The sequence below is a fragment of the Trachurus trachurus genome (assembly GCF_905171665.1).
Source record: "Trachurus trachurus genome assembly, chromosome: 20".
Lineage (NCBI taxonomy): Eukaryota > Metazoa > Chordata > Actinopteri > Carangiformes > Carangidae > Trachurus > Trachurus trachurus.
The window spans coordinates 1,512,830-1,528,443 of record NC_139911.1 but is presented as its reverse complement, the minus strand read 5'-3'; the positions used below and the strand labels follow the sequence as shown (position 1 = coordinate 1,528,443).

Genomic DNA, 15,614 nt, shown 5'->3' with positions numbered 1-15,614 from the left:
GAGGCGGTGGAAACCGAACTGTGGCTCACACACACACTAACACACACACACACACACACTACTACAACAACAGATAGATAGAGACACACACACACACACACACACAGAGCACGACGGCGTCCTTGGGCAAACAGGAAACGAGACGCTGGAGGAAACAACGATCGGCTTCAGGCTGCGTTCACAACTACAACACTCTGGTTTCTAGTTCCTCTGCTGCTTTGTGTGTTTTTATTTTATTTTTTTGCAGCGTTTCACCTGACATCTGAATCTGAGACCAGAAACACCCAGCGACAGAAACGACTCTGAACGACTCTCCTGGTGAAACCACAACGACTTCAACAGCTACAACAGTTTGTCGTGTTTCTATCTGCACCTCATCCACTTCTACTTCCTGTTTCCTGTTCATTTAAAAACACCAACGTCATGTGCACATTCAGCGTTACTGTTGATGCTCATTTCTTTTTCATTTTCATTTATAAATATACAGTAGAAAATAAAACTGGTGATTTCATGCCGGAGCTCCAGTCGAGCTGCTTTTGCTTCACAGTGGCCGTGAACTTTACATTTTAGAAGGACTCACTGTAAATAGACGTTACAAACCATGTAGTCACATTTCCTTTTTCATTCATAATCCTCACACAAACTGCAAAAACTCAAATATCTTACCAAGAATATTTGTCTTGTTTCTTGTCAAAATGTCATTTCTAGTCAAAACAAATCTCATTCTACTTAAAATAAGACTCATCACATTAAAAGCAGCTTGTTTTTAGACACTTTTTACTTCTTTCAAGCAGATTTTCACTTGAAATAAGTAGAAAAATCTGATAGTGGAGCAAGTTTTTCTTTCTTTATTACAAGCACAAAAAACTTGCTTTCACTGGCAGATTTTTCTACTTATTTCAAGTGAAAATTAGTTTGAAACAAGTGAAAATGATCTAAAAACAAGTTCATTTTTAGGTGATGAGTCTTATTTTAAGTGGAAAGAGATTAGTTTTGACTAGAAATGAGACATTTTGACAAGAAATAAGACAAATATTCATGGAAAGATGTTGAGTTTTTGCCATGCACATTGTAGTGACAGATAAGATCGATACTTCTATTCTATTTCCTTGTTTTATCAGTGTTAAAAACTGCAGATTTCCTGGTTGCACATGTGTAAGTAGATTAAATATTTATTTGCACCGTCTCAAATGTCTGGAGCTCTGAGTTGTGAATAATTGTGCAGCCGTGGAGCGATGCAGAGGCGTTAGAGAGTCGCTGCTGGTTGGTTGTTTGACCACAGCTGCTCGGACCAGAGGAGCTCACAGAGATAATAATGCTGAGGAGGCTTTTTGTTCCTGCACAACAAAGGAGGGAGGAGGAGGAGGAGGAGGAGGAGGAAGGTATGGATGGATGGATGGCCGAGCAGCAGAGTATAGACCGAGAGAGTGATGGAGAGAGAGGGGGAGGGACGAAGAGGAGGAGGAGGAGGAGGAGGAGTACATCTGTCTGAGCTGCTGCTTTTATAAATATGCAGCAGTTTGATCTAAAGGTTAGACGGCCAGCAACCTGCCAGCTGCTCCGACCCACACACACACACACACACACACACACACACTTAGATATGACCGACAGATTTCAAGCAGACCAATAAAGTATCATCATCTTCCTCCTCCTCTTCTTCACTAGCTGAGTTCACATGGAGCCAGATATTCAGACTAGAACCAGTTCAGAGTCCAAACTCAATGAAACTGCTCCGTATAAACAGCTCAGTCAGAATAAACAGGTGGAATAACCCTTTACTAAACCGATCCAAATTAAAAATGACATAAACGGTGAAACTGAATGTTTCTGGTTCTGGTTCTGTTCTTAAGACTGCAACTAACCATTATCTTCATTATCAATTACTCTGTTTATTATTTTAACGATTAATCGATTAGTTGTTTGGTCAATAAAATGTCTAAAAACATCAGTCAGTGTTTCTCAAACCACCAGACGACATCGTCCTCAAATGTCTTGTTTTGTCCACAAACCAAAGAGAGACTCAGTTTATTGTCATAAAGGAACAAAGAAACCAGAAATATTCACATTGAAGAAGCTGCAATCAGAGAATTTTGGCTTGTTTCTTTAAAAAACGACTCAAATTTATTATTGGATTATCAACATCAACATCTTTTCTTTGGCTTTTCACACCACGTAGGTTGTTGATTTTATGTGCTCAGATATTTTATCTGGAGTGGACAAAGTTATTATGTTTTATTGTCCCTTTGTCTTTTTATTATGTTTTATGGTTTTTATTTTACTCTACAGCACTTTGGAAACCCTTTGTGTTCATTTAAAACTGTGCTTTGCTGTGATTGGATTAATTTAATAATCGATTACTGTGCTATTCATCGATTCATTGTTGCAATTGGATTTCAGTTTTTCCTCTACACGGGTCGATAAGAACCAAAGTCTGTTTCTGTGTCTTCACTCCGTCTGCTTTAAGTTAGAAATCCTGTCCTGCCACCGCTCGGTCAAATTATTATTATTTTTTTACCTTTTTTCTATTGGTTATCATTTATTTCATTGACATTTTTCCAAGTGTTTCTTCCTGCAGAGCTGAAACGACCGGTCAACATTCCTCTCATATCACATCATCACACACCTGATACACAACAACAGGTATCACAACCAAAAAGTCATGTGACGCTGAAGGTGAATCATCGTCATTTTAATAAAAGCAGCAGGAAACACACACACACACACACACACACACACACACACACACACACACACACACACACACACACACACACACACAGAAACAGACACACACACACACACACACACCAACGGGCCGTAGAGGTGACCTTGCTGCTCTAACAGGCTGAACGTTGTCGTCCGTCCAGTTTCACACCGACGGCAGATGAACAACGATCTGGGTCTGAACGGCAGAAAGAGGAGGAGGAAGAGGAGAGAGGAGAAAGAGAGGAGGAGAATGAGAGGAGGAGGACGAGGAGGAAGAGAGAAGAGGAAGAGGAAGAGAAGGAGAGAAGAGGAGGAGGAGGAAGAGAAGAGGAGGAGGAGGAGAGAAGACGAAGAGAAGAGGAAGAGAAGGAAGGAAGAGGAGGAGGAAGAGGAGGAGAGAGAAGGGGGAGGAGGAAGAGGAGGAGAGAGAAGGGGGGGGAGGAAGAGGAGAAGGAAGAGAAGGAGAGAAGAGGAGGAGGAGGAAGAAGGAAAAGGAGGAGGAGGAGAGAAGGAGGAGGAGAAAGAGGGAGAGGAGGAGGAGAGAGGATTAGGAGGAGGAAGAGGAGGGAGGCGGAAGGAGGAGAGAAGAGAAAGGAGGAGGAAGAGGAGGAGGAGAAGAGAAGGAGAGAAGAGGAAGGAAGAGAAGGAGGAGGAGAGAAGAGGAGGAGGAGAAGAGAAGGAGAAAAGAGGAAGGAAGAGAAGGAGGAGGAGAGAAGAGGAGGAGGAGAAGAGAAGGAGAGAGGAGGAGGTGCTGTGTGTGTGTGTGTGAAGCAGCTGACTCACGGCGCCGACCGAGCTGGTCGAGGCGTCTGATTGGCTGCTGAGGTGCCTGCCCTCCCCACACCCAACACTCCTCCTCCTCCTCTCCTCTTCTCTCCTTCTTTTCCTCCTCCTCCTCTTCTCTCCTTCTCTCCCTCCTCCTCCTCTTCCTCCGCCTCCTCCTCTTCTTCCTCTTCTCTCCTCCTCCGTCCACAACACTACTCCTGGTTGTTTCAGGCCGCTCCGCTACGCAGCCGCTAAGTCCTGTCCAAACACTTCACTGTGTGTGTGTGTGTGTGTGTGTGTGTGTGTGTGTGTGTGTGTGTGTGTGTGTGTGTGTGTGTGTGTGTGTGTGTGAAACCGACACCGAGGCGTTCAGGTGAGTCTGTAATTGTCTACGTCGTTCACCTGGATGATGCCTTCACTGACTTAATGACTTAATGGTTTCTTTCTTTCTTCATCGCCTGCAGCTACGAAAAACACACACACACACACACTCACACACACACATTCCTGTATTTACAGCTCGTGTAACAACACTGATCTCGTCAGATAAGAGTTCAGTTCGCTTCAGGCCGTTCACATGGAAAGTCAACAACAAAAACCAGTTCACACACTCACACACACTCACACACTCAGTCACAGGTGTCAGGAGGAAAATCTGAGCCAGTGTTTACACAAGAGAGAAATCTGCACTGACGCACACGCACACACACACACACACTAAACACACACTGAACAATCACACACACAAACCAATCATAAATCTATAATCATAACCTCTTTGTGGTTGATGTCGTATCACTTCAGGGTCCTAGTGCTGGTTAAATCAACCCGTAACCTCTTGTTGATGACAGATAAAGCTACACACATGGTGACATGGTAGATGATGAATAAGAGGAAACGAGACCAGACTTCATCAGAGTTCGTCCTCCTGAAGGTTTGTGCCAAATGTGAAGAAACCAGCAAATTCTCAGAGAAGCAGAGAGAGTTCAGCCTCCCCGAGCGGAGCCAGGTCTTTACGGGTGACTTCTCTCTGTTGCCTTCAGGGCCGTTATGCCCTTCCTTCTCCCTATGTGTAAAACGAACCGCTTCTCTAAAAGTCTGAGTGCAGAGGGGACGAATGATTTAAATTCCTCATAGCGTTTCTCTATTTTTTTTATTTTATTTTATACTATAGGCTACCCATTTCAAGCTCCGTGTTGTTGTCTGATGTGTGTTGCACTGATTATCTATTTATTGTCTATTTATTGTGGGCCATGGAGGCCATACAAACCACGACAACCTGCTGCTCAAAATGAATTGCCCCTTTTGGGATTAATAAAGTTGTTTTGAATTGAATTGAATTGAGAAAGTCCCTTGAGGATTTCTGGAACCACCAGGCTACGTTCTCCAGACCTTTGAGCCTCCAGACTCTAATCTATCTCAGAGCAACCTGAGCTGCTGGTGAACGTTGGCACCAAACCTGAGGAGGTCGAGTCGGGACGTCACTGAGATGTCAAGTCCAAGACAACGGGACGGACGGACAGATGGACGTTCAAGTGCTGCTCTGTCACTTAAAACACAGAAGGACCGAGGGAAACACACGAAACCAGAGTAGTTACTGAGGAACTAATGAGTAGTTGTTACTCATTTTGATGTCTCACTTTACTTTAGGGTACAGAAAGGGTAACTAATGATTAAGTAATAGTTAGTTCCTCATTAGTTCTTCAGTAACTCATTAGTTCCTCAGTAACTTCTCATTAGTTCCTCAGTAACTCCTCATTAGTTCCTCAGTAACTCCTCATTAGTTCCTCAGTAACTCCTCATTAGTTCCTCAGTAACTACTCATTAGTTCCTCAGTAACTACTCATTAGTTCCTCATTAGTTCCTCAGTAACTACTCATTAGTTCCTCAGTAACTACTCATTAGTTCCTCAGTAACTACTCATTAGTTCCTCAGTAACTACTCATTAGTTCCTCAGTAACTACTCATTAGTTCCTCAGTAACTCCTCATTAGTTCCTCAGTAACTCCTCATTAGTTCCTCAGTAACTACTCATTAGTTCCTCAGTAACTCCTCATTAGTTCCTCAGTAACTACTCATTAGTTCCTCAGTAACTACTCATTAGTTCCTCATTAGTTCCTCAGTAACTACTCATTAGTTCCTCAGTAACTACTCATTAGTTCCTCATTAGTTCCTCAGTAACTACTCATTAGTTCCTCATTAGTTCCTCAGTAACTACTCACTTGTTCTTCATTAGTTCCTCAGTAACTACTCGTTAGTTCCTCAGTAACTTCTCTAACTTTGTGCACCTTATTGCAGAGTGTAACAGGATTCAGTCACTTGAACGCACCACGGTGCTGCAGCCGACACGCAGCATTACCCTGGAGTATCTGTGATGTGATGTGAAGCTGTAACAGGTGAGTTTCCTGTAGAGAATCCACAATGAGAACGAAGCTGCAGAGGTTTGTTGTGTTGTGTAGTGTTGTGTTGTGCTGAGCTGAGCAGCGCTGTCAGACTGACGGAGGAAAACAAATCACTAAAGGTTCAAAATCAAAAGCGCACTAAACTGATTACTGTTGCCGAGCCGAGCAGCAGCTGCCAGACGTTTAATATGGAAGAAATCAGTTCAGCGGGAGGAAGCTGCAGGATGTATTTACATGCACAGCGACAGCGTTGGTAATACCACCGCTTCTACTGGGCTGGTCAGCGATCAATCTGAGGCCGCTGCTGCGTGTAACTAGAGCCGGCGTGTACTGTAACACTGTAACACTGTGTATTAGTGGGGTATTACAGCCAGGCCCTCGGGGATCTTATTCTAATCAGAGTATTAGAAGTGATGGTGCGGTGCTGGAGTGGAGAGCGCTCTGCTGGGACCAGATTACACACTGTGGAGGGAGTCATGTGGATGAATGACAAACAGCCCAGCGATTGGCTGTTGGAGACGCACCGCTACGAGTTACGACTTTAAACCGTGGCAGCGACGACGACTCTTCATCACAAACTAGTCAGTACGTTTACATGACACTTGAAAAACAGAATTATGGCCTTAATCCGACTATAACTGGACAACTGAAGTGCAGGTAAACACGTTAGTCCGACTAATATCTGAGTTCTCCAACTCTGATTAAGACACCCAGATGATGCGATTGGAAGTTGATATTTTAAACATGTCATTGTGACAATGCCAGATGAATTAAAGGCATTTGTATTAACTCAAGAGAGTGCCTTGGAGTTTTTCTTTGTTTTTTCCACATCCCTTGGATCCCTCCTCCAAAGAGCACCTCCAGTTTTTGAGAAAGGAGTCCACGTAGCGCTCCTGGTTTTGAACATTTTATGTATAAACGCCTTAATCGGACTGAAACTGGACGATGCATGTGTTCATGCTCCACAACAGTAGAAACCATCGAACCCAAAACCGAGTCAAGACCAAGACCAAGTCTCTGAGGGGGTCGAAACCGAGACCAAACCAATGCGAGACCAGTCCAAGACCATCACTGTCTCTAGTCCCAGTCCTCATAATAACCATGTGTCTTGACATTTACATTATTCCTCCTCAGCTACAAAGAAAAGATGATTCGATGTAAAATCTACCAACCATATTTAATGTAAACAAAGTTTGGATTGAAGATGGTTACACAAGCAGAGACTTTAGTACAACTATTTGGTTCCTGTGATGTAATTCAATAAGTTCCAGATAATTCAAAGTGAGAGCAGACGTTGTGATTTGAGTTTTTGCTTCATTTTCACTTTAAAAATCTAAACTTGATGATGTGCAGTTTGTTGGACCAAACAAGACCATGGGAAATATGATTAGTTGTCGTTGCAGCAGCTGCATCGGTTTGGACATTAACCTTGACCACATTGTGATGAAAGTTCAACACAACTTCACTCGGTCCAAATGCGGCAAACGCAACCGAATCAAAACACAGAATTGTTATCTGTTAGCCGTCAGTCAAACGAGACCAAGTGTTTACAGATGTGTGTGGTGATAACATCTGATATAAGCTACCTCTGGTTCAGTGTGGGCATCTATGTCATCGTTTACAGACAATAACCTGCAGCGCTAAAGGTTTTCAAACTTTTTCAGCAGCACGAGGAGCTTTTTCTCCGATTTCTACTCAGAAATATGGACGTTTATTTCAAGGATTGGTTGAATCATGATTCACGTTGCTGTGTGAAGAGACTTTGACATGTTTCTGCAACAAAGTGAGAGTATTCGACATCTGACGACTTGTTAAAACTGAGTCTCATTCATGCAGATTTGGTTTTAGGAGTTGAGTCTGAGTGTTTCGTTTTGTCAGAACGGCTCTTAAGAGAATAAAACAGGTCAGAGTCCTCGGCCTCACACCTGCTCAGGTAACTGTGGTGATATTCAAAGTGTGTTTAAATGATTGTGCTGCTTCTCAAAGAGCAAACACAAAACACTCATGACCTTAACAGAATCACAGATTGGTTCTCCAATAATAAAACTCTTTAAAAATCACAGGCACTTCTGCAGAGAGGTGTCACACATAAAATAAAATCAATGCATTTCTTTGGAAACCTGCTGCAATCTCTCTCTGAGAACACGGTTCAGCCTTTTTCTCTGATTAAAAACCAAATCCAGAAACTCCTCTCACCTGTTTTAATTAAGAACTTGCTCTGACACAAGTCAAATAAAAAAAAAACTTGAGATGAGGTCGAAGGCTGTGGGTTTGTGGTAAATCCCCGTTGTGCATGCAGATAGCAGCAGAGAAAACACAGCTCTGCTCAACATTAAATAAGAACCTTTTTACAACACAAACCAGCGTTTATAGGATGCCGTACTTCATGGAGATTAACGGCCCGGGCTTTGCAAGTCACTGTAATTCTTCTTCCTCCTATATCTGTGGCGGACAAACCCCTCCCTCCCCTCGCACAACACAGAATCAGCAGCAGAGCTTGTGATTCCCTGGCCTCGGCATGAAGGCGAGCAGAGTGGGGGGCCATTCATTAACGCATTGGTGCCTTTGAATCCGATGGCCACTGGCACGGCTACAACCTCTCAAATTAGTTGTGGTTCCTTGGGCCGGGACAACGGGCGTCCAGGGTCACCCGCATGCCTGGCATTCCTCCACCGCTCGTACTGACAGCAGCAGCACACACAGCACAGCACACAGCGCCCGGAAAAAAACAACGCTCCGCAAGCAAGCAAGCAAGCAAGCAGCGCTCCGAAAAACACTCCACAACGGACACAAAACATGGCCCCCCCCCCCCCCAGCCGATGGAGGAGGAGGAGGGAGTAGTGGGGTAACAACACGGAGCAGATGAAAGTTGGTGCGAAAAATATCCCACACCCTGGGAATTTTGAGAGATTTCAACAACAAGCACAACGTATGAGCTGAACTCTACAGAAAGAAGGAAGCAGAGAAGCAGAACTCCCACTGAGGCCGGCGTGAAAAATCCCATGACTGAAAAATATGCTGCTCCTTCACCGGTTGGTAGCCGCTTCCCTAAAAACTCTGGTTTCTATACTGCACTTCAACTTGACCTATAAAACAACTTTGAAAACAATCTATGGATTCACCTCCAAAGTCTCTCTGCAGACCTTAAAGACACTGTTAAAGATCAGTTTGAAATATTCCCCAAACTTTATCAAGTCTCAACAGTGAAATGTCACGACTGTCCTGAAGAAACTGAACTCTATTCTTTAAAAAAACAAGTCAGCGTTCCTCCTTTATTTATTAGACAGAGACAAATACCCTGACAGGTTTCACCCTGGACGACAATCTTCATTGATTTGTCCAAAAACCATTTGACTCGGTGTCTCAGGCTTCTCTCCAAACACTTAAATACTAACTCGTAGGTTTTATTGATCCAGTGATAAACTGGTTTTCAGGCTGTAGCTGGAGGAACTCAGTGAAAACACACATCTGTAATAGTGACAACAGGTGTTTCTATGTTGGGGACCTTTGTTCTTTTACAAGCCGTCTTAATGTAGGAATAAATCCGGTACAAAACCGTTTCTATGCAGACGACACCATTATCTATACGATGGGGTCATCTTTAAACGTGTCTGTGGATTATTTGCAGTTATTGAAGATGTTTCTTTTTAACTTGAAGTAGGATTTTTATTTGTTCCCTCTCGTTCATTTCAATGTTATGTTTATAGAGAAAAATATCTTAATGAACAATATCTCGGGGTGAAACCCAATGTTCATCATCTCCTGACTGGAAGGTCGCACCGCTCAACATCTCATCTAGAGAAGGTTAGCTCACACAAATAGGTTAGGCTGAATACAAAATTATTGAATAAAAAGGTTAAATCTAATTGAAAATAAAAAAAAATTATGTAAAAAAGAAGAAAGAAAACATGTTTGCCATTTCAGTTTTCAGCATCGACCCTGAAGCTTTCAACGAATTCACTCCATTGTGGAAGTTCAGAGTTTGAATGAGCGGTCGTGATCTCTTCAATGTTTCTTTGCAAAGATATACCAAAAGAATAAAAGTGATGTTTAATATTTCACATTACTCTGGTTACTAGAACAGCAGGGCTGCAAAAAAAATGCTGCTTCGTATTTCTCTTGCAGTGTGGACGCTTCATGTCGAGGTCAGTTCACACATCTATGAATTAAATATAATAACAATCAACGTTGCTCTCGGCTAAAACTTATGATGACAGCTCAACAAACACTGGGAAGATGTCAACAAAGAGACACAAAAAGGTGATCACATCGTTTAAACAATATTTTAAAGATTCACAGATAGTAGGAACTCTACACGCACTGAATGATATCAGTGTTGTGAATCATCTAAATATGATTCCCTTTGAAAAACGTCATGAATTCAGGTTGTTTTATCACTGAAAATGTCAAATGCTTTTAAATAATTCAACAGTTAAAGTTGGATTATACAACAAATACTGTGACGCAAGTTAACGCCAGCAAGTTAAGTTTTTACTCATTGCATTTCTCATGTTTCAGACCATCCGACATTTCTCCAGCTCATTATACTGTTCACACTTGTACTGTATGTTCTCCTCCTGAACCAGATAAGAAACCTCTCGGCAATTCACACTTTGCAAGTGCACAAAAAAATATATATATTTCACAACCATGTGAATAAAATACATTTTCGCTTCATCTCCACTGTTCTAACTGTATCCTTAGGGGAGCCACTGTTCATGATTAATTGATTAGTCTAAAAAACGATCTCAGAATAACTGAAAATGCTGATCACAATCATCTACACTCCAAGATCCAGTCTGGAAGGAAAGAAAGAAAAAGAAAAAATCGCATTTCATCTGGAAAACGGCCCAAATACATTCAGTTTATTACACTACAAGACAAAAAAGGAGCTACATATCCTTAATTTAACATTAATAATTGATTAATCCTCATAATTTATCACCATTTACTCTGATCCACAACGTATAAAACCAGGATTCTCCAAAAACACGCCAACTTTCATTGACACATTCACAGGAGAAATTAGAAAAAGTACACCGCTGATGTCTGACATCTGTTTAAATCTGTGTTGTGTCATTTCCTTTTTTACAATTTCCTTCATTTAACCTGCTGAAATACTGAAACACCCCCTTACCCAACCCCCCCAACCGAGCACAGAGCGTTCAGCCTTTGCAGCATCCATACATTATAGAAAAGTGGGATACACTGCAAGATATACGTCTATAAATCTCTGGACATTTCATTACCAGCAGCAGCGAGAGCAGCTTAGATAACATCCTGAACCAATCCCCGACACCCCCTGTCAGTCAGTCAGGACTGATTCGGACCGAGCCCCCCCACCCCCCCTACCCCCCATCCCCATGACAAGTCTCTGGTATTTGACTCAGAGCGCTGACACAACACTCATCGTTTATACCGGCCACTCCAGCTTAAATTAACCCCCCTTCCTTCACTTACTAGGCCTAAAGCGTGGGGAAAGAGGGGGGATTGGGGTGGAAAAGGGGTAAAAAGGAAGGAGTGCAAGGCAATAGGGATGTGCCAAAAAATTGATTCACATAAGAATCACAATTCTCATTTAATAGGATTCAGAATCGATGTAAAATGTCCCAAAGTCGATTTTAAAAAATAAAAAAGTGAAACAAATCTGCTGGCTGTCGGCCTCCATTTCCTTAGAATTTAAAGGGCAGCTGTTTAACTGCACTATTTCTTTTAATAAAGAGGCACTTTTAATTTTGTTACTTAAGCAATATGTAGTAATACTGCTTTTATGCAACAGTTTCAACAATTCCATCTGAGCATGGATAAATGTTTAAAACTCAATAAATGTGGAAAATGACACTTTGGTCATTCTGTCTTGCAAAGCAGATCACGAGGATCCTTTGGACACCAGAAATCATTATGAATCAAATCGTTTTGAATCGAAAATTGATTTTGAATCGAATAGCCCCAAAAATCAGAATTGAATCGAATCGTGAGATAGTAAAAGATTCCCACCCCTAGGCTATTACTTACTATGCCTAAAGCGTGGGGAGGGGGGGGGGTTGGAAGAAGGGTAAAAAGGAAGGAGTGCAACACAAGATTCACAGCAGACAAATGGAAGTGAAACGAGTGACAAGAGCAGCGTGCGTGAGGATGAGGAGAGGAACGGTGACACCAGCTAATTCAGCTCGCGGCCAGCGCTACGGCTTACACATGTGTCTGAATGTGTGTGTGTATGTGTGTGTGTGTGTGTGTGTGTGTGTGTGTGTGTGTGGATGCTTTGGTGTGCGAGCGCGAGGCTGCAGAGGGGTGTGGTGCTGAACAGCCAACAGCAGCGGGACGTGTACGACGTGGTGACATTACATCCACATGATGATGCACAGTCTACATCGTTTACATCCTACACATATTATTTTATATATAAAGATGTGCAGCAGAGATGTGTGGGTCAGATTATCTACATGTGGACTGTGCAGATTCATTTCCTTTCTGATGGAAATGATGCTGCACCGACCGAGGAAGGAGGCGACCCACAGCCGGACAAAGAAAGCGGAATTCCCTCCCTTCTTGTGTGTCCCCCCGAGCCGACATATCAATTTGATATCCAGCAGCAGCAGCAGCAGCAGCAGCAGCATCGGGGTATACGAGGACACAACCGTGCATTTCGCATATAATGAGATTTTTTTTTTTACTTATGCTGTTTGAAATGCACGCTCCTCTACTCATGACTAGGCTCTCTCCCTCTCCCTCTTTCTCTCTCTCTCTCTCTCTCCACACACACAAAGGAATGTCACACAAAGGAAACGCGTGAATCTGCGAGTCAATTGAGAGGAAAAGAAAACACACACACAGACACACACTATCAGCTATTTGTACATGTGAGAAAAACCTCTTCCCTTTTCTTTGCAAAATCACATCCTGCAAAAAAAAAAAAATAACGACACAAAGGAAACGGCCACAGTTCCCTTTCCAATATCAAAACCAAAACCTGAACCAGCAGCGAAGCACGAGTGGATGGATGGATGGATGGAGGAGAGGAGGAGGATGAGCAGGGAGAAGAACCAAACCCTGATTATTATAATTTTTTTAACACATCATGACTCAAATTTCCTCTTGTTGTTGTCGTCTTGAGGAGAGTTTCACATCAGAGACAGATATAGCCTACAGTTGGTGTGTTATTTCCTGTTACACCTGCAGTCCTCCTCAGCTGTTATCATTAAAACGTATCATCACCACCACCGCCACTAAATGTGAAGCTGTTTCCTGAGTCGGTTTCTAAACCTGTGGTAGCTAAATGCATCATAACTTGACTTTAAATTGGCATTGTTTTAATTTTCAATGGAGTTTAGTGCTGACAAGTTTCTCCTGTTCTGACATTAAGATGTTTAAAAAACAATTAGGCTGTAGGCTCTTCAACTTGTGAACACAAAACATCACTAAACCTGTGATTAACAACACACTTAAGCCACAGATTGATTAATTAATTAATTAATTAATTAATTAATCAATAACTAATAATAATTAATAATAACAGGGGTGGTTGTTTAAAAAAAAAGCTAGAAGCCCGTTACGCGCTGCTAATGGCTAAAAGCTAGCAAGCTAACCAATGTGGGCGTAAATGTGGTGTTAAAAATGTCAAAGTTTAAACATGAGAACAAATAGCCTACATTATGATTTAAAAGTGAACAACAAATGTGGCTGTTTTTGGACTTGACCGCCGCTCAGAAAAAGTGTCGCTAGCTGCTGCTACACCAACGGTTAGCTAGCTAACGCCTAGGATCCACTGGCGTCACCGAAGCTAAGGCTTAATTCGAATACTTCCCTTAGTTCACTGTCATGTAGTCTGTTTTTACTTTTGTAGTGTGTGAATTTCTACTGTTTTAGCGTTTAGTGCGTTCGTAAATCAAATAGCCTAACTGTCTGTTGCCAACGTCTTCCTCTTCTTTGGACGCTACTGTCGCCTGCCAGTATGTTGGTTATATTCCGCTACGTAGCCAAGACGACGATCATTGAGGGTGGGAAGCGTCCATCTGTGTCAACTTTTTGACCGAACGCACTTACACACCCAGAACAGTTAGTGTTAGTATGGAAGTATTCGAATTGAGACACAGCCTTGCTCCCCCATTGGACAGCGTCTTCACGTTCTGGATGATTCATTTACATAAAGTTGAATCGCGGCGGTCACGTTTGGGCTCGTTGTGTTCGCCGTAAAGCAATATCGCTGTTCATTCATCATTCATCATGACTTCGCATTGGAAACATTTTGGGTATAGGTGGCGGCTGCGCATCCACAAGTTGACCGTGATTCAACTTTATGCAAATGAATCCATCAGACTAGAGGGCACTATCCAATGAGGAGCAAGATAGACAACAGCTCAGGTCTGTCAGTGTTTTATGTTTTATGGTGTTTATCCACTTTTCGTGCCTCTTAAGTCAACAAGAAACGTCCGATTTTGCGACGCCAGTGGATCCCAGTACAGGCGTCACGTCAGTCAGCAACGGTTTGACGTGTTCCATAACGTTAACGGTCGTTTTTTTTTTTTTGAACCGTTAATTAACCGTTAGTTTTCAAACGGTGGATTTGAATGAAGGTAGCCAGGTAACGGTAACGGTCGGTAACCCAGGGAGACAGTCAGTCCGAGCCCTGAGGCGACACAAACTTCTTTCTGTTCAACTACGAGCTCCAGAAAAAGACACACACTCCGGCGAGCAGCAGGTAAATGAACAACAGAAAGCAAACATCCACTCAGAGATGCTGCCAACTTTGTGTTTGCCAAACTGAGAGAAGAAAAAGAAGAGAAAGAAGAGAGAAAAGGAGAAGGAGGAGGAGGAGAACCGACTGCTCCACCGACCGGACAGCTCTTTTGTTGGCAAAGAAGAGAAGAGGAATCCAAGCAAAAGCGGTGGTGAGCAGGAAAAAAAAAGAAAATTTTAAATTAAATCTAATCTAATCCACCCGTAGCCGAGGAGCTCAGCAGCTCTAGGTCCCTCTGGCTCTTCCCAGCTCCCAGCTCGTATTTTCCTGCAGACAATAAACATTCCTGAGACAGGCAGCAGCGGCAGCGGCAGCAGCAGCAGCACGGACCCTGCGCCATCTTAGTTTAGACACACACTCACTCTGCTTCTTCAGGGCTTCTTCCACAACAACAAAAAAAAAGCTTTTCTCAAACCGAATAAGGGGCAACTTCCGGGACCCACGAGGCAATAACTTCCACAACACGGTCCCGTTTTTGTTTTTACGGAGACTTACCGGTGTTTTCTTCTATCCTTGTCCCGAACAGCAGGACGAGCAGTAAGCAGCATGGTATTGGTATTGCATCCATCGTGGCTACGGACCAGACTGGCAGCCGACTGCTGGGAACTTCTCCCTGCGCTGAGGAAGCTCGGCGCTGATTGGCCCGCGGCCCCGTAAGTCCCGCCTCCCCAGCGTTCGGTGTGGGTGGGGAAGCGATTCTGATTGGCCGAGAGCGCCGGCCACACCCCGCCCCACTGGAGCAACACTACCACTGCTGTAAACAAACACTGTTGCCATTCACTATAATGACAAAGTATATTATATTATATTACGTTACATTACCTTACATTATATTATGTTATAATATATTATATGCAGTGTTGGGCACGTTACTTTTAAAAAGTAGGTTAGAGTTACTCGTTCCTTTCCCCAAAAAGTAGAATTAGTAACTGAGTTACAACATTATAAAGGTAGCTAATGGGCTTTATGCACAGCTCCACTACTTCCTGAAATAAGCCAGCT

General features: G+C 42.9%; 1 protein-coding gene across 1 annotated transcript in view; it reads right to left on the bottom strand.

Annotated features, from left to right (window-relative positions):
• tgfbr1b (transforming growth factor, beta receptor 1 b) overlaps positions 1-15,213 on the bottom strand; it is a 62,438-nt gene extending 47,225 nt beyond the window's left edge. Inside the window, exon 1 of the mRNA XM_083995846.1 lies at positions 15,108-15,213. Coding sequence (XP_083851972.1) covers positions 15,108-15,180 — 73 coding nt within the window. The 5' untranslated portion in view covers positions 15,181-15,213. The remainder of the gene's footprint in view (positions 1-15,107) is intronic.
• Between the last annotated feature and the right edge of the window lie 401 nt (positions 15,214-15,614).